Source organism: Mustela lutreola, chromosome 16 (genome assembly GCF_030435805.1).
Source record: "Mustela lutreola isolate mMusLut2 chromosome 16, mMusLut2.pri, whole genome shotgun sequence".
Lineage (NCBI taxonomy): Eukaryota > Metazoa > Chordata > Mammalia > Carnivora > Mustelidae > Mustela > Mustela lutreola.
In genome coordinates this window covers 51,642,024-51,664,913 of record NC_081305.1, presented here as the reverse complement: position 1 = coordinate 51,664,913, position 22,890 = coordinate 51,642,024, and the positions used below count along the sequence as shown (strand labels likewise).

Sequence of the window (22,890 nt, the reverse complement as noted above, 5' to 3'; positions counted from 1 at the left end):
TCTTATTTCTGAGTCATCTAGGATGAGGGATAGAAGCAAAAAATGTTCACCTGGAGCCCAGAAGTCTGACCTATCTATGGTCTCTATGGTCTCTATGGATGGTTCTAGAACCATCACATAAGGGCAAACTGCTGCATTCCGGTTAGATCTTGTGACTGCCTACAGTTAATACAGCTACAATTAATACAGAACTCATTAGCATCAGAGAAATCTTGCAAAAGTTGTACAAGCACATTCAAAGAAACAGTGATGATCTTACACTCCCTGCACACCCCCATGAACACTAAGCAGAGAACCACCAGGTTCATCACCACCTGGCCAGAAAATCAAGAGCACAATGCTTAACCTACTGAGCCAACCAGGCGCTCCTGTTTTTCACATTTTAAGGGGCAAGACTCACTCCCTGGGATTAACCTGTGAACTCTCTGAGTGATTCTGGATCTCTTATCCATCCTGTTTATTTATGCATTTTCTTAACCCTGGGATGCACAGAGCTGATAAAGCATTCCCATGGGACATAAATGAAAATGCTTTCCTCCACTGATGTCCCAAGGAAATATTTTCAATACATACCGGACTTTACTTAATTCAAAGTGACAACGGTTGGTGGCCTATTGAAACACAGGTTCTAAGAAGGCAGAGGAGGATCTGGGATACCGGGGAGAAGGGTTCTAAAGACCTAACTTTGAGTATTATTTCTGAAAAGGTTTTAAAAATAGGTACAAATATAAGGAAGAAACATCAGAGCTACAGAAATCAAGATTCGCAATTTCTGAACAAGAGGAATTTCCCGAGAAAAGGATGACGTGACCTGTGAACTGGGACTCGCGACTTACAGAGCACCCAGCCATTTCTGCTCTTGCGTCGCCCTCTAGATTTCTTTCTCACAAGGTTTCTGTGGAGAAATCACAGCTGTGTCACAGGAACTGCTTTTAACATCGCTGAGGGAGACTATTCACCCAAAAATGGCTCAGCTATAGGCAGGATCCTAAAATGCAGAAAAGGCCCAAATTCCTAGCCTTTGTGGCAGGAGCTAATCAGAAACCATGAGCTCCTGCTGGAAGAGCAATCCCTGCCTTTTCCTTCTCTGCTTTCAGGGAGATCTCCCCTCCCACAGATGCCCACAAATTCGGCTTCAGTGTAGGAACCCTGTTCTCTAGGGACCTGACCCTGCAGACTCATGGAGCAGAGACCCTCTTACCCCTCCAGGAGCCAAAGACCACTCTCCACTCATAAAATAAGCCAAAGCCCTCTAGCTCACCGCTGGCCTCACTGAGAATCACCTGGAGCCTGTAATTAACACAACAATGATGTCTCCACCCAAACCAACAGACAGACTCTGAGGGGGAGGCCAACAGATCAGATCCTTTTGAATCGTCCAACCTCATCCTATAGGGAAGCATCTGGGAGGACACCATGCAAAGTAGGGGAACCAAGGCTGGAGCTGGGAGCACAGTTCGAGCCCTGTTTTCTCCAGACTAGAGTTTCTGGAGATTGCCTCCTTCTCCCCTATCCGCTACAAGAGGGAGACACATGACAGATGAAACTTTCCCATATAAATGCAAATGTCTCGTTCAAAGTAAACACAGGATTTCAGAGTTTTTCCTTTATCCTCTGTTTATTTAAAATACCAGTCTAAAATAATCTTGAGACCAAGGAGACACCTTTTAGGGGACAAATTGCTCCCCTTCCATAGGTAAATGTTTATTTTCATAACCACCTGCCACACAATTTTCCAAAGTGAATGTATGTTTTTACCCTCCAATCAGCAATATGAGAATTCTTTTTTTTTTTTTTTATATGACAGATTCCAAGTAGGCAGAGCAGCAGGCAGACAGAGAGGAGGAAGCAGGCTCCCCATTGAGCAGAGAGCCTGATGCAGGGCTCGATCCCAGAACCCTGGGATCATGACCTGAGCTGAAGGTAGAGGCTTCACCCACTGAGCCACCCAGGCGCCCCAATATGAGTACTCTAATTCTCAGCATTCCCACTGAAATATGGGGTATACATTCTATTTTATGCATTCTAGAAAATATTGACTGCTTTCTCAACTGTAAAATAGGAAAAGGTCTTACTACAGTTGTCCTGGTGCCTAAAAAGGAAACCACTTAAAAATATCAAGTTGGGGGTGCCTGGGTGGCTCAGTGGGTTAAGCCACTGCCTTCAGCTCAGGTCATGATCCCAGGGTCCTGGGATTGAGTCCTGCATCAGGCTCTTTGCTCAGCAGGGAGCCTGCTTCCTCCTCTCTCTCTCTCTGCCTGCCTCTCTGCCTACTTGTGATCTCTCTCTGTCAAATAAATACATTCTTTAAAAAAAAAAAGAATCAAGCTGAAGAAAAATCCAAATGGCTGCCTTAATGTTTCAGTGAGACTCTAGGACAAGCTAAGCAAATTTCTTTCCCTCTCTTCTGTAAACCTCCCTCTTCTCATCTCATCCCCTCATTTCAGGAACCTGGTTCCACCCTGACAGCATGATCAATGGGGCTGGCAGCACAGATACAATTCCTCTGGAAATTGGCCATTACCCAGCATCTCCCTACAAAAACTCGACCCCTTCCTCTGGGGGCGCTGCAGTTTTTTTCATGGCTCCAACTTGCTGAGGCCTCCTTGGCTGGCAAAACTATGGCTGAGCTATGGCTGCCCTTGATCCCCAGCTCTGTCTGCACATCCTGTTCTGGGGCTTGTTAGGTCCCCCCAAAAAATGAGTCTCTGATTAAAGGAGCGAGACTGACATAAAGCAAAGGTCAAGCAAAGCTTTATTCCACACCAAGCATCAAGAATCAGACTGAATGTTCGGGGACGCACCTCTTATAAGAGAGGGCAACCTTTCTGTTTCACAGACTATATTTTAAGGGCAAAGGCCATGTGGTTGGGCCTGGCCATGCACAGGTGGTTAGTGAAACTGTATCACACACAGAAAGCCTCACAGACATGCTAGGTGACCAATTGAATGACAATTTAGCCTAGTAGACATATGAACCAGCCTATCACCTTGGTCAGAACTGGGTAGGGCCCATACTCCTTGGTAACTAGGAAGACAGTATGCATCCCCCCACTGATCGGATGTCTCCACCTGGCCTGGCCCACACTTGTATTTGAGCTTTGTTACCTGGGGATGGTTTCTGGGACTTGTTTTTAAGTACGTCCCCTGGGGGAAGGGGAGCAGGGACAGTTTAAGGGTTAAACAACAAGGTTATTAGGTTATTATTTAACCTTAATGAAAGCCTCTTGCTAAATAGGTCCATACAGGCTGAAGTGTGGGGGTCAGTTCATACAATAGAATGAATGTGAGGAGAGGAAAATTTGTTTTCCTCACTCCATTCTCCATTCCTTGGTTTGTCGAATACTTAAAATGAGGTAAGACAGATTCATGAGAAGAAGAAAAAAAAAAATTTCTTAATTATGAGAGCCTGAAAAACACGAGGCTCAAAGACAGACAATGGAAGCTTGCATGCCACAGTGACTTAAAAAAAGGAGGGAGGGATTTAGAATTGCAAACAGGAGTCATAAAGTAACAGGAGAATGGAAAGGTGAAATCGACTTTGAATAATGCTTTGCCCCTCCAGGTAGACAACTCTTGAGGATATAAAAAGTTAATCTTTGGTGTCCGCAGTCTTCCTGATCGAGGTCCTCCTGTGGGGGCACCCGGGTGGCTCAGTCATTGAGCATCTGCCTTCAGCTCAGGTCATTATTCCAGGGTCCTGGGATCAAGCCCCACATTGGGCTCCCTGCTCAGTGGCAAGGCTACTGCTCCCTCTCCCCCTGCTTCTGTTCCCTTTCAAATAAAATTTGCTTTTTAAAAAAGATCTTATTTATTTATTTATTTATTTGACAGGGAGAGGTCACCAGTAGGCAGGGAGGCAGGCAGAGAGAGAAGGGTATGGAAAAAGCGAAATCCTTCTTGAATATGGTGCTTTCAGTTTGCAGTGTAGAGAAATAAGGCATCTGACTGGGAAGATCTCACTGTTAATAAAATGGCATGTGATGAAACCAAAGAAATTTGTTACTTGAATTGTATCGTAACCTCATTTTGGTGAGGACTAGTCCTCTTCTGGTTATAAGTCACAGACTCTGAGAAGGTGTGTGATCCTGCTTCTGTTTGTGTACCTGAAGTTGTCTTGTGGCCAGCAATGGAAATCAGTGCTTCTGATCTGCATCCCATCTTGAAACACTTGGGCTGGACTATTACAGGCAGAAATGCTCACTGCTGAATGGCTACTCCAACAATTCCGAGCCATGGAAAGAGGCAGAGCCTAGAACGACACTTACTATCATGCTGAGGAAAGAGAAGAAGATACCACACAGCAGTGAAGCAGCTTCCCTGAAGGATCACCCAACCACACTGGATCTGACCTTGACTGGGGTGATCTACATAGGAAACAAGGGAGCAATCACAGCACATACCTTGCTGATCTGGCCTATTGCACTGTCCAGAAGGCTTCTTCATCTCAAACATCTATTCTACTGTGTGACATCTTAAAGCTGCCCACATGATTGCATCATCCAACACCCTCCTCCATCCCCTGTCACGGATCTGGGCAGGGATAGTACAGTAATCACTAACTCCCAACAGTACTAGTCCTTAGGAAGACACAGGAGGTCAATCAAATTGACAAGATAAAAGAGGACTTTCCTACTCCTGAGAAACCTGCATTTTCCATTTCTTTTCCCCATTACATGTATTCATCAGATGACACCAGCAAGAGCTGCCTGTGTCTTTGCAGTGACTAAAAGGAGCCACCTCCAGGTCCCTCCCCACATGGGAAAGAGTTCCTCACATTTCCTTTCAATAGGTCTTGTCTTTCTCTTGAAGGATGGTACCTTCCTCAAATTTTACTTAGATTCACATCTCACATGATTCATATTGGAATTAATACCCATTGGCTTTCCATCTGTCTAATCTCAATGAAGCATTTTCTGAGGACACTCTCTCCATAGGACAGGCAAGAAAGAATGGTTGTGGTGCCTACGTAGCTGGAAAGAAAAATGAGGGAAAATACAACTGGAGATCTGGAGATAACTTCTACATCTAGGGAGTCACTAGGGAAACTCAGGACACTTCTCCTCCTCTACATGCTAATTCTTCATCTTGAATATTTTCTGTCTCTTCCCTGGGCTACCACATGACTCCTATTGGGATAGATTTCTCTTTCTTATGGGGTATCTATGACACACACAGCATGGTCATATGCACATGTGTACCTCATAGACACATCAAAATACCACTCAGTGTAAGACATGGGGCACATGCTTTCATTTGGGGCCATGGTGCCGTGCTAGAGAGTCCCAAGTCTGAGTCCCAAGTCCAAGTCCAGAATATGCCATTCCGATTAAAATAGATTTAGGGAAGGTCTGGGGGAGGGGGAGTCTTATCTATGGATCATGGGAGGGAAGGCATTGCAAGAAATAGAGATGGGGGAGCCTGGGTGATTCAGTGGGTTAAAGCCTCTGGCTTCAGCTCAGGTCATGATCCCAGGGTCCTGGAATGGAGCCCCGCATCGGACTCTCTGCTCAGCAGGGAGACTGCTTCCCCCTCTCTCTCTGTCTGGCTCTCTGTCTACTTGTGATCTCTTTGTGTCAAATAAATGAATAAAATCTTAAAAAAAAAAAAAAAAAAAAAAGGAAATCATTTTGAAAGCTTTCTTATTCCTCACCTTTTCCCAACCCCATAGTGTAAAACCAGCTTACCCCTTAGGACCCTGGTGGCAGCAACTGCCCTTCCCTGTCCTCATGCTTTAATAAACCAACATTTTGCACCAAAGATGCCTCAGGAATTTTTTTTTTTTTTTTTGTCATCAGCTCCAGACCCCACCCCACTGAAGCTCACTTATATTCCAAAACTATGGCAGACAGAGCCAGAGCGGGGGATTGTACTGAACATGGCACCGAGTACAGACAGGATGTTCCCGATGCACTGCAGCAGCTTCCCTGAATGGTCCCCTATGTACAGTGGCTCAAATCTTGATTGGGCTTTTATCCCTGGGAGAGCAGTGCTTGACTTCAACCACAGCACACACCTTGCTGATCCTGCCTACCCCAGTGTCCAGAAGGCTTCTTCACGGCCAACAGCTACTCTACCATGTGACTTTTGAAAGCTATGCCCACATGAGTGCATCACCAATACCCCTCTTTAGTTTTAGTAAATGGAGAAAAATATTGTTCTGTACACCTATTTCACGGCAACTTACATCAATGCTATAAGCCTAAGCAGTATCTCCGTTTAGATTTTCTTCGTTCATGTTGTGTATTACACAGTTCTCATCTTCCAAGGAAAATTTGGGATGCGTGAGTCCCCCTGGATGCAGCAGGGCATCGAATGCCGTTGACGGAGCAAAAATCAGGCTCACGGATTCATACACCCAGTACGAGTTAAGTCAATCTCCAGAAGTGATTTGAGAATAAAATAAATTAATATTTGTTGGTCACAAACCTCAAAAAAGGCACAATATAACAAAATGCACATCGAAACAAATTGTACCCTTGTAAAAACTCCCCCACTGAATCTTTCCAATGTAACAGCATATGCATTTTCCAAGTGTTTAACTTGATCTTTTTCCTTGGACTAACGAGTACTGTCTGAATAGAGGGACTGATACACTCCTTTTACTTGATATCTGTGACATTTATTGTCATTAGATGTTCAGAGAATTTTCTAATTATTTGTATGAATCAATTTACCTTCTTTAGCACTTTCTGTGTTTGCGAACATGTAAATTAAAATGAGGGTCTTTCCACAATCATCATGTTTCTAGGATTTAAATCTAGAATCCATTTTGGGATATTGAGTCTAGACTGAATTCCAATTAAAGGTCTCACCACATTCATCACATTTTACCATGTTGCTCCCATATGATAACTACGATGTTGTGAGTTTCAGGGAGAGAGAGGGTGGACTTTTTTACATGTGTATAGTTATTCTCTAGTTATATCCGATGCAAGGTCTGTGATGTAAGGGTTTTACAATCCTTAGTCCTAGTCTTTACATTTTTAAAGTTTCTTGCCAGTATGACTTCTATGATGGTTACTCAAGTGTGAGCGCCGGTAAAAGGCCTTGCCACATTCTTCGCATTTGTAATGTTTCTCTCCAGTAGGAGTTCTGTGATGCTTAAGAAGGTTTGATTGCAATGAAAAGGCCTTGCCACATTCCTTACATTTATAAGGTTTCTCTCCAGTATGAATTCTGTGATGCTGATCAAGGTGTGAGCGCTTGTTAAAGGCTTTGCCACATTCTTGGCATTGGTAAGGACTCTCTCCAGTATGAATTTGGTGATGTTGAGTAAGGTGTGAAGGCCGGCTAAAGGCCTTCCCGCATTCTTGACATTGGTAAGGCTTCTCGGCAGTATGAATTCGGTGATGTTGAGTAAGGGCTGAAGTTTGGCTAAAGGCCTTACCACATTCCTTACATTTGTAAGGTTTCTCTCCAGTATGAATTCTGTGATGCACAGTAAGCAATGAGCTCCGGTGAAAGGCCTTGCCACATTCTTGACATTGGTAAGGTTTCTCTCCAGTATGGATTCGGTGATGTTGAGTAAGCTCGGAAGGCCACATAAAGGTCTTGCCACATTCTTGACATTGGTAAGGTTTCTCTCCAGTATGAATTATGTGATGTTGGCTAAGCCCTGAGCTCCGGTGAAAGGCCTTACCACATTCTTGACATTGGTAAGGTTTCTCTCCAGTATGAACTCGGTGATGTCGAGTAACGTCTGAACGCCACTTAAAGGCCTTGCCACATACGTCACATTGGTAAGGTTTCTCTCCACTATGAGCTCGGTGATGCTGAGTAAGGTCGCAGCACCACTTAAAGGTCTTGCCACATACTGCACATTGGTAACGTTTCTCTCCAGTATGAGTTTGGTGACTTCCAGTAAGGGTGGAGGACAATGTAGACGCTTTCACACTCTTTGCCCATTTGTACTGTTTCACTCCAGTATGGATTGGCTTATGTCCCTTTACTGATGAAGGGTCCTTATAAGTTTTACCACATTCCTTGCATTTAGATATTTTGCATATTTGCGGGAACTGAGATAATGTCGAGTGCCAGTCAAAGGATTTACAACATTCCTTAGAAATACAAATTTTCTTGCCCCTAGGAATTATTTTGTTTCTATTTGGTCTTGATGACTGACTAAACATGGTCCGTGGTTTATTAGATGTGAAAGGGCTTTTTCCCTCATAAATTCTCTGATGATCAGCAACACTGGAGGACTGGTTATGAGCTTGCCCACATTCATTATCCTTGTGAGGACTGTCTCCTGAAAGGAATATACATACTGAGGTTAGAGCTTGGATGAAAGCCTTCCCCACATTTGTCACATTCATAATGGTTCTTCACAAACCTAGTCCTGACACATTTGTGAGCATGGGAGCCCTGGTTCAATGTTTTCTCAGATTCAGTGCACTGAGCAACTCTGTCTCTGGTGAGAAGCCTCTGGTCATACTGTAGGTTCAACTCCTCGGTGAAGCCCCTATCCAATGGATCCCACTGAGAACTTGGTTTTTTATTTCTGAATCTCTGATTTAAGGTCAGGCCAGTCCTATCTTCCAAATGGCTCAAATCATTATTCTCAGCATGGACTAGGTCACTCTCCAGATGTGTTGAATGGTCTGTCCACAAATCACTATGATGGAGTATCTGACTGGAGCTTGTGCTGACAGAAACATTCTGCCCTGCAGAAACTGTGGACTTCAAAATGGAAGATTTCCACAGACATTTATATGCTTCACCATTTGGGGCAGTGAGATTCTCATGAAAGGCAGTTGACCTGGATTGGATTTGTCTTCTCTGAAATCTTCGATGCTCGTCACTCTCCCCATCATTGTCCCAGTCTCTATATAAGTGTAAAATATCAACAGCACTATCTTTGTATCTGTGCACTGATGGGTTTTGGAAAGAACCTTGTATGCTCTGCTTCAGCAGGAAACTCTGAGTGTCATATGAAGATACAGCTGAAAGATACCAAATAAAAGTAAAACCATTGCACTTACTACATTCGGAAGAATATACTGATGACTTCTAATACAGAGGCATCAAGTCAATCAGACAAAGTCAGAAAGATGGCTGAGAAGGAGTCATCAGGACTTCATTTCTCCATGGACACACAACATGGCACACAATGTACTGAGCACTGAGTCTAATAGACAATTCTGTGGTATCATCATGGTGTAGGACAAATCAATTTCCTGTATCTCTAACAATCAGGAAAAGGGTCACATGAGCTCAAAATTAGCAGAACGGTGGATATTGAAACAGAAAACTGAAATGAACCAACTATAGTAAAGATAGGAATGTATCAACCACAGGAAGAGTTGTTTTTCAGAAAGATCAACAACATGGATAGCCCATGAACTAAATATAGAATAAAGAAAAGTGCAACTAAAACGAGATGTGAAAAGGCAAAAGGAGAGCATAACTGACTGTAGGAATCAAATAAGAGGCAACAATGGATAATCGGGGACCACAAACTCACACCAAAAGAGGAGTATGAATGTAAAAAAAAAAAAAAAAGTATGAACAATTTAGACTCTAGCATTCAGAAGACAAACAAACAAACAAACAAACAAAAACCAAAACTGATCTATAACCACAAACCAGAAGGAAAGAGGAAAAAAAGAAAAAAATCCAACAAACAAAAATTGTGTGCCAAATGAATTCACTGGATATTCAAATAGATACTGAGAAAGGACTGCAAATCTCCTCAAACATTTCCAAGGAGTGACAATCAGAGAACTAGTAGAACACTCTCTCTGTGATACCAGCATTACCAGCTCTTGAAAGCCAGACAAAGACACTACAAACAACAAAGTTTACAAACTACAGTCTGTGATGAATATTCACTCATAGCCCACAATAAATAGCAATCTCAATCAACAGCACATTTTCCCTTTTTACAAGATCATCAAGTGGGAATCGGATCTGGAATTAAGGGTGCTCCAACATACAGAAAACCATAAATTCAAGACTCCACATTAACAAAACAAAGGGCAAAAATGACATGATCATATTAAGGGAGACAGAATACAAATATGGGAGTATTGGACAGCATGTCATGCTAAAAACACTAAACCTAGAGAACGAAGGAAACCCCAACCTAATGAATGCCGCAGATGTATGAAAAGCTGAAACCTATTCAGTAGGGACAGTCTGCAAGCTTCTCCTCTATGATCAGCAGATAATGAATTGACCCCACCACTGCCTTTGAGTTGAGTACTGGATTCTCTATTCAGAACAATTATGCAACCATAAATATAGTAAAGGAATCTAAACTAAACAAGAAACAGTAAAATCTATCTCTGTTCACACATGGCATGATTACAGAAATCCGTAAAATTCACCTTAATTTTTTTACTGTTTTTGGTCATTATTTGTTTATTTCTGCCAGTTTCCTGAGTACACTTTGCTTTTCATTTTTGTTATGTTATACAATACAGGTAACAAAAATGTTGGAACAAGCAACTTAATTTCTACCAGAAGAACTAAAAGAGGAAACAATTAGATGAAAGTTAGTAGAGAGGAATGCCTGGGTGGCTCAATGGGTTAAGACTCTGACTTCAGCTCAGGTCATGATCCCTGGGTCCTGGGATAGAGTCCCGCATTAGTCTCTCTATTCGGCAGGGAGCATGCTTCCCCCCTCTCTCTGCCTACTTATGATCTCTCTGTCAGATAAATAAAATATTTTTTAAAAGAAACTTAGTATAGGAATGAAAACTACAAAGAAAAATCTGAAATAAATAGCACATTAATACTAACAGGAACACCGAAAGTAATGCCCATTTTGATCAAAAATAAAAGTGGTAAAACTCTAAATCCCACAAACTACTATATAATAACAAATACAGGGTGCCTCTGCCTTCAGCTCAGGTCAAGGATCCCATGGTCATGGGATGGAGTCCCCATATGGGGATCCAGACCTGCTCAGGTTCCAAGATCAGCAGGAAACCTGTTTTTCCATCTCCCATTCCCCGTACCTATGTTCCCTCTCCTGCTAGGTCTCTGTCAAATAAACAAAATATTTTTATGTCTTATAAAGATTTTATTTATTTATTTAACAGAGATCACAAGTAGGCAGTGAGGCAGGCAGAGAGAGAGAGGGGGAAGCATGCTCCCTGCCGAGCAGAGAGCCCAATGTGAAACTCGAACCCAGGACCCAGGGATCATGACCTGAGCTGAAGGCAGATACTTTAACCCACTGAGCCGCTCAGGCACCCAAAATAAACAAAATCATAAAAAAACAAAAACAAAAACATTAGGGTAATTTAGAACAAAAGAAAGATAATGCCTAAAAAAGACAAATTATTAAGAATGAATTACTAACCTTGAACCAAAGAATTTGGAAATTATCTTAGACCAGTAAGAAGCATGAGGGTTGAATTTAGAAGAAATACTCTTCAAGCACAGAAAAGCCCTAGACCTGGGAATCTTACTAATTTCAATGGTGTCAATGAGCTCCTTAAATAAATCTTGTGTTAGGGGAACCTGGGTGTCTCAGTGGGTTAAGCCTCTGACTTTTGGCTCAGCTCATGATCCCAAGGTCCTGGGATTGAGCCCTGCATAGAGCTCTCTGCTCGGCAGGGAGCCTGCTTTCCCACCTCTCTCTCTGCCTGCTTATGATCAGTCTGTCAAATAAATAATTTTTTTTTTTAATCCCATGTTGCATGATTCTTTTCCCTCCTTTGGTTTCAATTCAGTATTTCCCTTCATTTTGCCTTTTATGTGACAAAGTCATTCTTCTTTTTCTTCCAGCCTTCTCTTAACATCAAACCTATTTCTAATCTAGCTTATTGCATTGTTCACCTTAGTTTGATTTTTAAAAAGACATATACTGGGGGATGGGGGCCGTAAGAGTTTGGGTGGGAGCTAGAGAGAGATGAAATTACATGAATGCATCACACTGAGTGCAGAGGCAGACTTGAGCCTGGATTCCAGGACCCTGAGAAACCAATAGCCTGGGGTTTAACAGAGTAAACCACCCAGACAACCAACTTTTTTTTTTTTTTTTAACTCTTATCCCTGTAGTCAAGTTCTCACTATTTTCTCAACTCCTTGAGTATCCTTAGGATTGCTGCCTTAAATTCTCCATCAAGCTCCTTACTACTGTTTCCATTGCTTCTCTGGCCCTGGCCTTACCTTCTAGGTTTGGGATAAATCCTTTCATCTTGGCTTTTGTCTAACTCTCTAACTTCTTCTGTCTATTAGAAAACTCAACAATGTCTCCTTTGTATCCTTCAGGCAAGGGGTCTGCTGGGGCTCTCCTTGCCTGCTATGGGCAGTGTTTGGTCCCTGGCCTGAATGTGGCCAGTTTGAACTAGGTGAGCTCTGCTCTGCTTGTGAAAGAAGACCTGACATCAACTCCACCAGGACTGTCGCCCTGCAGAATCCTTTATCAGGAGACCTGATTTGGGCAGGGGCTGACCTTGCTGAGCCTGAGACAAGCCTCACTGAAACAGTCCCCTCAGATCACAGGGGGGTGGGGCCTGGTGCAAACAAAGCAGCCATCCAGTGTCCTCCCTGAGTGGGGCTCTGCTTTATGCTACAGGATGGGAGAGGGAAATGGTGTCATCCAACTCCCATATTCTGGGAGCCACATATCACTGAATGTTTCCTCTCAGGAATGTGCTCCTAGACTACTGAATATTCTCCCCACTGTGCACCCCAGGTGTTCTTCAGATGGCTATTTCCATGCTGTGAGCCCCCAGGTTGTTTGCTAGCATTCTCTCCAGGAGTACCCCAGTGCCCTCCTTGTTCTATCCCAAATGTAATGTAATTGATGTAATGTAAATGTATCCCAAATGTAATGTAATGTAAATGTAAATGAACAAACAAGAAACACACTCATGAATATGTTTTGTTTTGAGTAAAGTCCATGGATAATCCCAAGAATATGAAAAGCCCAAGATGACACACATTCTAAACTGACCAGGTGGCCTGTAACCATTTCCCAATCCTGGCAGATGACAAAAGGTTCCCAGATCAAAGTCTAAGCATCTTATGACTTGTGACTCAGCAAACATCATAAAGGTCTTCATCACACTAATTCCACTGGCCATTTGTGCACCCGCAACTGATACCGGGAGACACTGCACATGAGGTGGGTTTGAGTCACTTCTATGAGACTCTGAGCATAGGAAACCCTAGTATCATCAAGGAACATCCAATATATCTACCTAGTCCTTTGTCACAGAAAGAAACATGTTTTCCTGTACAATAAACTCATCTGTCCTCTACCCAAGAGTCAGATGCGTTCATTATATTCCCAAGCTTTTTATACACAAATGTGTGGAATGACAAGTATTACTAAAACATCAACCAAGGAAATGCTCGCGCAGATCATGACATCACTACATGACTTCAAGGAATAGTGACAAGACTGTAGAAGGCATATATATGAATGTATGATTCGGGGCAGGTATCCACAACAGCAACCAATACATTTTCCTTCATGATCTTTTGCTGCTCACCTGGCAGTGATATAAAGTCAAATGCAGTGTAGATCACAAAGTCAATGTATCTGGAAGGTTTGACTTTAAGATGCTTCCAATAATTAGCCATAGGGCCACTTGTGAAGGTCTGGAAGACCCCCAAGATGCACACTGTGCCATCAGGGACACATCACTGGCCACTCTGTCAACCTAACAAAGAAGTGTGCATTCAATGTCATGTCAGAAATCTTTCACCCAAGGCTGTCAGTGTGAGTCAGACTACATTACAGGGAATCTCCAGTGAGTTGCCTAAGCTCCCCTGTCTGGCAATAAAAGCTGTAGAACTTATCCTATTTCCAGTGAAGTAAAGAGCGACAGTGGTACAACATCTATCAGGTTGCCATGACTGCAGGCACAGCCTGCACCACAAAGCTTATGGCAACTGCCCAGCTCCTGGAGGCAGGTCTTTTATGGGAAAAGAGAAATAATCATTGATCTGAGCACAGAGGCCCATGGAAGATCTTTGACATCACAACTGACATTGGGTGTGCGGTCCTGGGAGACTGCTAACACCACTAGAGGGGGAAGACATAAAGATAAAACAACAGAGAAGTCTGATACAAGATCATGGCCACGAGAATCTATATCAAGACATGACTTGTGTAGGGAAGCCTGGGTGGCTCATTCAGTTAAGCTTCTGACTAAAAACTGGGTCCTGGTACAGGGTTTTGGGTAAGAGCCCTGCCTGGGATCCCTGCTCAGTGGGGAGTCTGCTTGTCTCTCTGCCTCTGGCCCTCCCCTAACTTGTATTTATTCTCCCCCTCTCTCAAATAAAGAAACAAAATCTTAAAATGATTTGTGTAGGGAAATGAAAAGCATAATACAAATTTTAAGAATACATTTCACTTTATTAGCCAAGAGGGGAAATAAAAATAGAAAAGCTCAATCACGAAAGAAACCACAGAATATGTTAATTTCTAATACATTTCTGGCTAAAATTTTAAATATAATGATGTGTTCAGAGAAACACAAGGGATTCCATCTCTGTGGTATGGTTTAAAAAAATTTTTCCTAAGATCAAGAGAAATTAAAAAAAAAATTCACTATTATCTGACACATTCTTCTGCACAGTGCATACAATGTCTGTCTCACAGTTACTGATGCTGTATCTGCTATTAATGTATTCAATGTTCTAGAGTTTATGGTTCAGTGGTAATACTATTGTCTGCTAACACAAAGAAATCACATGGATAAAGGAAGGTATAGGGAACCTCTCACTATTGGTCAAGTCAGGGTTTGAATCTGGGTGCCCTACACAGGAACAGGAAGCACACAGTACATATGCCCTTCTAGAAGGTGACCCATGTTTGGATTGTTCCTTTTCTCTTTGACACTCAATGGTTCACTCAGCGGTCCTCACACAGAACAGCCTCCATGAACGGACACTTCAAAGTGAACATTCCAGCCCACACCACACATAGGCAGCCAGAGTGGTTTCCTAGTTGAATACTCAGAAGTAGACACAAAGGTCAGGCATCCAAGGTACAACACAGGAAAGGCCCAACACACATCAGTCCACTTTCATGACTGGAGAACCAAGACTACACACCTGTGTATCTCACTACATTACACATGGGCTACTACTTTTCCTGAAGAACACTACTATGAATGTGTCCCAAGATACAGGTTCTCAAGGTCTATTCCCTACACAGCCACCTGAGATGGGGTAAGAAAGGAAAGGTTGGTGGCTGCCCCCAGAGCTACTGACACAGTAATGTAAGCCTGGGCACAGCGATCCAAGATTTACAAGTGCTCCTGGTGATTCTGACCCAGGACAATTTGCACAACCTCTGCAGGAACCAAGTCACAGGTCAACCCTGAGTTATCCCCACAGAAGTCACTCTCAGAAACCCTCGGTGCTTGTGGTCATGTTACTGTCTGGACACACATACACAACATGCACAACACACAACATACACAACACACATTTCCTTTATTCATTACTAAACCTGACTCCTTTTCACATGCCTGACACAGGAAACAGAGAGGGAATCAGGGCACCTGTAGAGGCAGTGTGGAGGCTACTCAGACAGGTGAGCTCCTGCTCAAACAAGGAAGAGACAACAGAGCTGAAGGCAAAGAGAGAGTCAGGGATAGGGATCACTCATTCTAAAGTAGTAACACCTCTTCCTGAAACTGGGAAATAACAGGAACGCAGACTTGACAAATGCCTGGGACATGTGTGACAGAACCCAGAACTGCTATTATTAGTGTTCTCCTGAAGAAAACAAGTCTATAATCCTAGGCCCTTAGACTTTTTTTTTTTTTAATTTCCTAAATACTACTCCAAGATCACAACACATTCAAAGAAAAAGAAAACTATGTTCCAATCAGAGGAACAAAATAAATCTCCAAAACTGGCCCTAAGTTAATAAAGACCCATACATTGCAAAACAAACAAACAAACAAACACCACCAAACTAAACCAAAACCAGAGCAAACCAGACCAAAACAACAGCAACAACAAACTGCAAGCACCTCAAATTATAATGATAAAAATCCACATGGAGGAAAAAGAGAAGACAACAGGTAACCAAGTGTTATCCGGAAAACGAATCATGACCAAAATGTAAACCCAGAGAGACAAAAAGTGTAACATCCAGGAACCAGAAACTGAGAGCCCCAGAGTACAATTACTGAATTTAAAAATACACTAAGGGATCAGCAACAGACTTGATGAAGCGGAAGAAAGAATCAGAACTCTTAAAAACACTTTTTCTAAATTCACTACGGAGGGGACCAAAGAAATAGGTGGAAAAGTCTGAGGGACTCGTGGGACACCGACGAGTGATCCAATATGCACATTAAGGGGACCCCATAAGGAGATGAGGGTGACCTATGTGGAAACAATAGACAATTCAAGCTTGCTAAATTCTAAGTAGCATAAATGTCAAGAAATGAGCCAGTGATGAATTATAATTAATCCATCAAATATCAAAGATGAAAAGAGACTTTTGAAACAGCATGACAAATGCACTTCACTTTGTGAAGAGCTCCTAGAAAAGCAGTGTGGGATTCCCAGCAGTCCCAACAAGAATGGGGCCGGCATAATGTACTCACTCAGCTACTAGAAGATTGAAAAATACCACCAAGAATACTTTACCAGGCAGAACTCTTTTTCCACAGATGTAAAAATGAAGACATTCCCAAGTAAAGACCCCTCTACATTTACCAGTAGACCTGTCCTACAAGAACCATTGAAGGAACGCTCTCTCAATGAAATAAAAGGATTCTACCCAGAAACTGAACCAGATGGGATCCTAAAGTTCTCCACTAAACATAAGTATTTAGACAGTTATACAAACCTGTAGTGTTGGAATTACCTAGGTCACATTTATTTCTGCCACAAAATTTTGTCTTTAAAGAAGTATAAAAATCGTTCATGTACGTCATAAACTACACAACATAAATATTAGAATTTGTGACATCGGTTAACAAAGTGGGTGCAGGGGTGGAGACAAGAAGAAGTGTTTTGTGTGCAATTACAATATTGAGATTCAAAAGCGTTGTTTTACCTCTAAGTTACTTTTAATTCCACAAACTCTTTTCTCTCATGCTGAAAGAAAACAATTCACCCACAAATACATGATGAAATTAATTCTATGTTGATGACAACTCACCTAGACATAGTATAACATTCACTCACCACTCCCCAGGGAGAAAAATTAACAGTAGGAATCAGAGCATGTATGAATGATACACAAACACAATCAAATACACATAATTTTATTGGCAAAAAGCATAAAGTTTATCCTTTTTTGACTTACATAGTAAGTGAGACTTTCTTAAAGGTTCCAAGTACTGAGTTCTAAATGTGCTAGTTCCCCAATAACATTCTTTATGTGAGGCAGCTAGGAAACAGAGACATTGCATTATTTCACCACTGAGGAATGAACACAGAGAGGGGAAATAGAACTGCACATTGTCTCATTTTAGGGAGGTGGCTTGTTATCTGATGCAGTTACAAAATGTCAGTTTTATAAGAATAAGATTAAAGCCTTCATAACATTAGAAAGCATAAGCCAGAAAACATTAGAAATCTGTCTCCAGTATTCTTGGAATTTCTGCACCAAAACCCAGTGTGTATACAATTACCCTGACCTACTTGTCTCATGATGAAAGCCAGAACTGACAAAGGCCATACCATACGGGTCCTCAGAAACATGATGCTTTCCCCAGGGCCCTCAAAGCAATGGAGAAGCTCTCAGACTGGGGGGGGGGGGGCCTTCCCCCTCCAAGGAGAGTCTCCTGGCCCTTCCTGTGGATGTGGCAGACCATCACTGGAGCTGAAGGAGAATCCCTATAGGATGCAAGAACTTGATAATGTGGGAGAGTAGATGACCCTCTGGGAGCATGAGAGAAATAAAACCAGGCATGTCTCCAACTGATTTTCATTCAAGGACAGCTAGTGGCACCATAGCTTAAGGTCTATGTTCCTCCTTCAGACTTGGGCCTCCCTTCTGTCATCTGCCTCATTTATCCTCACCTACCTGGATGGAAGCCTTTGGTTTCCTTTCTCTTCATATCCCAGAGCTGCTTCTCTTGCTCCAAAAAAGTGATCAGGTCTGGCTTTGACACATTGAGACCTGTTTATGAGAGAAAAGGAAAATGAGTATCGCCAGAGATTCTAACTTTCCATCAGGATTGTGTTCAGCACAGAAGAGAGGATATTGTACAATTCTAGAAAATGATTTCCAAAAGCTGTTGCCCAACAGTCCCTTTAGAACACAGAGGAGGCATTTCCAATGTTCACAACCTGACCTGCACTTCCAAGCAATAGACATAGTAAGAAGGGGAAATTTCAGTTTAACATGTGAGCAGCACCATTCTCTGCCACTAAGTGTTTAGAATTGCAACTCATCTACAGAAGTGGGGGTATTACCTTGAGAAGCTAAAGATGAAAAGGACACATGATGATGGCTTTTCTCAAACCCCTCCTCACTCCCCTCTCTGTCTGGATCTGAATTCCAGTTATTCAAACAGAAATGGTCCAAAAGACAATCTTCACAGGAAGCAGAAAACCCAGAGTGTGGTTTGGGGAATCTAGAAGGAGTGTTCCTCACCCAAGAAGCAGAGGTGTCCGTAGTTCTCCAACATCACATCCCTGTACAGTTGCCGCTGAGTGTGGGTCAGGCATCCCCACTCCTCCTGAGAGAGTTCTATGGCCACATCCTTGAAGGTCAGCTGTCCCTGCAATAAATACCACAGTCACCAAGTGGCCATTGACACACTTCACGATGGTCCCTAGTATGAAAGTGGGAGTTAATGTCACCAGCTAAACCCAAGACCTGACTTTCCCTGCTCCAGGACATGAATGTGGAATAAAAGAAAAACCCAGGAGACAGAGGGCAGGACTGATTGACAACCTCTACTCCGAGAAGTCAACCCTACCAACTACAGAGAGGTGAGAGCGCTCCTTGTCCAGTGAACACTGCTGGCATGCAGGAGAAGAACCAATGTTCCAGAAGGAATCATGAGATATTTCTGATGTGAAATCTTGAGGTGCGGGAGTGAATGATGAAGAAACAATTCCTGAGATGTCTTTGGTGTCAAAGCTGTGGTCTTCCTGATGATGCACAGGCACAAACCCCATGCATCAGAGGTGCTGCACTGGAGTGTGAGCTGGAACTCAGTCTGCACTAAAATGGTGAGTGGCTTAGGAGTGTAGCCATCATGAAGGAAGCTGAAAGCAAGGTTCCAGGACCTTGAGTACCCAGCTGGTGTGATGATGAGTAGTAGTAAGTGACTAGTGTAAGTGACTACTTACTACTAGTAAGTAGTAAGTGACTACTGTTGAGTGAAACCTTGGATGGAGGACCCTGCAGATCTGTATCAGTGGGGGCCATGCATGAAGGATGATGGCCAACATGCATTTGGGGGAAAGAGATAAAGAAGATTCCAAAAGGATTTTCTTATGTTAAGTAGGACTCTCAGAATCCTGGAACTCTGGTTACTGAGAAGCTAAGGTTGCTTTTCTCCTCTAATTAAACATGAACATATGTGAAGGCAGTTGTGAATTCCAGGAAAAATGTCCTACTCTCCCTACTCAGGTATTTATCAATGGTGCCAAGTGGAAGGAAATTTAATGTTATCCACACCTCTTTTGACTTAGTTTTTCTCAGAATCCACGATCAAGGGCACTTGGTTAAAGCATCCACCTTCAGCTCAGGTCCCATTTCCAGGGACCTGGGATGGAACTCCACATTGTTCTCCCCACTCTGCGGGGAGTCTACTCCTCCCTGTCCCCCTCTACCACTGCTCATGTGCACTCTCAGCCTCTCTCTCTCAAATAATAATTCTTAAAAAAAGAAAAAAGCTACAAACAAGAGAAACTCAGACAATGGCATTTCCAGTTGAACTGTGATGATCTCTGCGTACTGCTAAGTACATCCACGTTCCCTACAAATGACTGGGAGAGAAATTGTGAACATAGCAGGGGAGTGATCTTGCAAAGAGCAGCGAGACAATAAATCCAGTTCACACCAAGCATAGGAAAGAAAATGATCTCGGTGCCAAGGCACAACCAAGGACACACCATCACTGGTACTTTTTTTTTGTGGTCTGGAAACAGGAATTCGAAATAGGAATCTCATTATGAAAATAGAGGATATATATACAGTTCAATCACCTACAGTTTCTGTAGGAGCTGCTTTGAGGCAAGGGGACTTAAGGAAAGGCATGGAGAGTGAGCCACAGTGACCCCCTTGCTGAACCCAGACAGGCCCATTGGGGTCTCACCTCAAAGGAGCCACAGGCCCAAACTAACCAGTGAACTACTGACAACCAGGGACAGTGCCCAGAAGGGGGAAACTTCCATGAGCCCCCTAACTCCTCACCTTCCCGCACTAAAAAGAGCCCCCACCACACCCACTGCTCCTTGCACAGAGCCTCTCTATCCTCTGCCACCTGCCTCCTGCAGGATATTCTGTGAACTGCAAAGAGCGTGGTTCTGCCTCAGGTGAACTCTTCAAGCCCACGTGACTTCCTCCACCCCAATCATGGACCCGGGTTTGGGGGCCCCCACCTGACCAGCAGAGACACCACATTTAGACAAGAGCCTCTCCATGTCCCCTATGAGGCAGCATAATCTTAATTACAGATTCATTTACACTTTAGTGCAAGGGCCAGGGAGAGGAACAGAATCTCAAGGGGGTTCCCAGCTGAGCCTGCAGCCAAAGAAAGAGCTCATCCCAGTGATGAGGGAGCAGGAGGCTGGCTGAGGACAAAGCAATAGCTGGCACCTTGCACCCTCTCTCTGCCCGCTCCCCTCAGTAATATGTGTGACATTCCTCAGGCACCTCTGGCTGCCCTAAAAGAAAAACATATAGTTAACTTGCAGAGATCACAGTCCTGCAAGACAGGAGTCTCCCTTAGTTTACCAATGTCCTAGATATTTACAACAAAGAAGCTATCTAACAATAGCACAATTTCCAGAGGCCAATAACTCAGTTCCTCAAGCCCTAAATAAAGTTAAATTTCTTCTAAACCCAAATCTCACCTACAAGGACACTTGATAGGAGAAATGTGAAACTATATTTCTAGTTCAAGAGCAAGTCAAGAATCATTCCCAAGCATATGGCCCACTGATACACATCTAAAGGGTCTCACAAGAAGATTTTTACTACTAGTAATGAATAACCTTTCTCCCTACAATAGCTAGCCCCTCAAGGTCCTGGAGACCTTGCTTCCAAAATTCCTTTACCTCACCTTCCCCCAACCGCAGGGTATATAACCTGCCATCCCTCACAACCCGGCGCAGCATCTCCGTCTGCCCATGGGTCCTATCCCTGTGCTCTAATAAACCACCTTTTTGCACCAAAGACGTCTTAAGAATTCTTTCTTAGCCATCGGCTCCGAACCTCACCCCACTAAACCTCATCTAGGTTCAAGAACTTCATCACCAGAACCCTGAGATTGTGGCCCGGGGGGAAAATCAACAGTCTTGAGGCTTAACTGACTGAACCCCCAGTTTCCAGTCTAGTGTATTTTACATAAAATACCTACTTCACATTCTAAAGAGCAAGTCTCAAGAACTCCCCCTTCCCACACTTTCTCTCAGAGAACATCTAGAGTTATTCTGGACACAAATTTATTGAGGTTATTTCTTGATTTCCTGAGCCCTGGGCTACACAGCGCTGAGAAAAGCAAGCACACGGGGCCTAAAGGAGAAAGGTTTTCCCTCACTGATCCCCCGGACCAGACCTCAGCAGCAGCAGGAATCTCAGACTGAAGCCCCCCGCCCACGTGTGTCTATCACTCAGACACTATTTTCAGTGCTTTCAGGACTTTAACTCCCAGTGACAGCTGCTGCTGTCCTATTGTAAGGCAGGTTGGAGACTTAGGAGAGAAGGCTCCGGGATACAGGGGAGAAGGGTTCTGAAGACCTGGCCTTGAGGATCATTTCTGGAAAGATCTTCAGATCAGGTGAAAACAGAAGGGAGAAACATCAGAACTACAGGAACTAACATTTGCAATTTCTAAAAGCGAGGAATTTCAGGAGGAAAACATGACACGGCCTCTCCTGGGACACCAGGCTTACCTGAGAACTGGTCATTTCTCCTTTCCCTTCGTCCTCTGGATTTCTTTCCCACAAGGTATCTGCGGAGAAATCACAGCAGCATCAGGAGAAAATGCCCTTAAAGCCACCAACAGAGCTTGCCCTTCTGGAAACTGTTCTAGGACCGGGCTGGATCCTGGCTGAGGAACTTTGCAGCCCTCGGAGACCTTGCGGATTGGAGTTAACTTAACACCAGCGGGCACAGAGGAGGGTGACCGTTCTCCCAGGGTCTGAGCCCTGGGCACAAAGAGGGGAGCTTTAGCACTTTTACTTCCTCATCTGTGCCATTCTCACGGTCATGGCCGGCAGGACAGCGGGGGGGGGGGGGAGCGGGGGGGGGTACCCGGAATGGGCCCGGGGTAGAATTAGGATTCCCTGCTGGAAGGGTCAGCCTCCTGAGAACACGGATTTCTCTTATCAAAACTGCTTCCCTGAAGGCAGGACACTGAAACGCAGAAATGACTCAAATTCCTTGTCCTTTGTGTCAGGAGCTATTCAAATGAGCTCCTACCGCGAGACTAATCTTTGGCTTTTCCTTCTCAGCTTTCAGGGGGCCTTGCCTCCCCCCAAATGCCCACAAATTCAGCTTCAGCCAAGGAACAGGGTGCTCCATGGGCCTGACCTTTCCAGACTCACGCAGCAGAGACCTGGCTACCTCCCCGTGGACCAAAGCCTGCTCTCCACTCTCAGAAAAAAAATTAAAAATTTAAGGAAATAACCCCACCTCCTGGCCTCACTGAGGACTCCTGCAGCCCTTAAGTAACACTACACTGCTGTTTCCACCAAATGGATGGGTAGAATGTGAGGGGGAGGGGCAGCAGGTAAGATCCTTCTTGAAACTGCACCGGTGATTGTTAT

The 22,890-nt window shown here is 43.6% G+C and overlaps 2 protein-coding genes across 3 annotated transcripts in view; both read right to left on the bottom strand.

Moving 5' to 3' along the window:
• Nucleotides 1–5,530: 5,530 nt before the first annotated feature.
• LOC131817681 (zinc finger protein 845-like) overlaps nucleotides 5,531–22,890 on the bottom strand; it is a gene marked incomplete at its 5' end in the record, with an annotated part of 32,915 nt that continues 15,555 nt past the window's right edge. The window contains 1 exon segment of the mRNA XM_059151215.1: nucleotides 5,531–7,995. Coding sequence (XP_059007198.1) covers nucleotides 6,987–7,995 — 1,009 coding nt within the window.
• LOC131818361 (KRAB domain-containing protein 5-like) lies at nucleotides 17,186–22,712 on the bottom strand. 2 transcript variants are annotated; one of them, XM_059152758.1, is made up of 5 exons: nucleotides 22,655–22,712; nucleotides 22,015–22,073; nucleotides 18,539–18,665; nucleotides 17,966–18,061; nucleotides 17,186–17,775 (listed from the first exon to the last, which is right to left on the bottom strand). In XM_059152758.1, exons 2-5 carry the CDS (start codon nucleotides 22,027–22,029, stop codon nucleotides 17,753–17,755), a joined length of 261 nt encoding a protein of 86 aa, XP_059008741.1. In that variant the 5' UTR covers nucleotides 22,030–22,073; nucleotides 22,655–22,712; the 3' UTR covers nucleotides 17,186–17,752. The 2 variants fall into 2 exon arrangements, with proteins under 2 accessions (XP_059008741.1, XP_059008740.1); XM_059152757.1 differs by having other exon boundaries at nucleotides 22,544–22,662.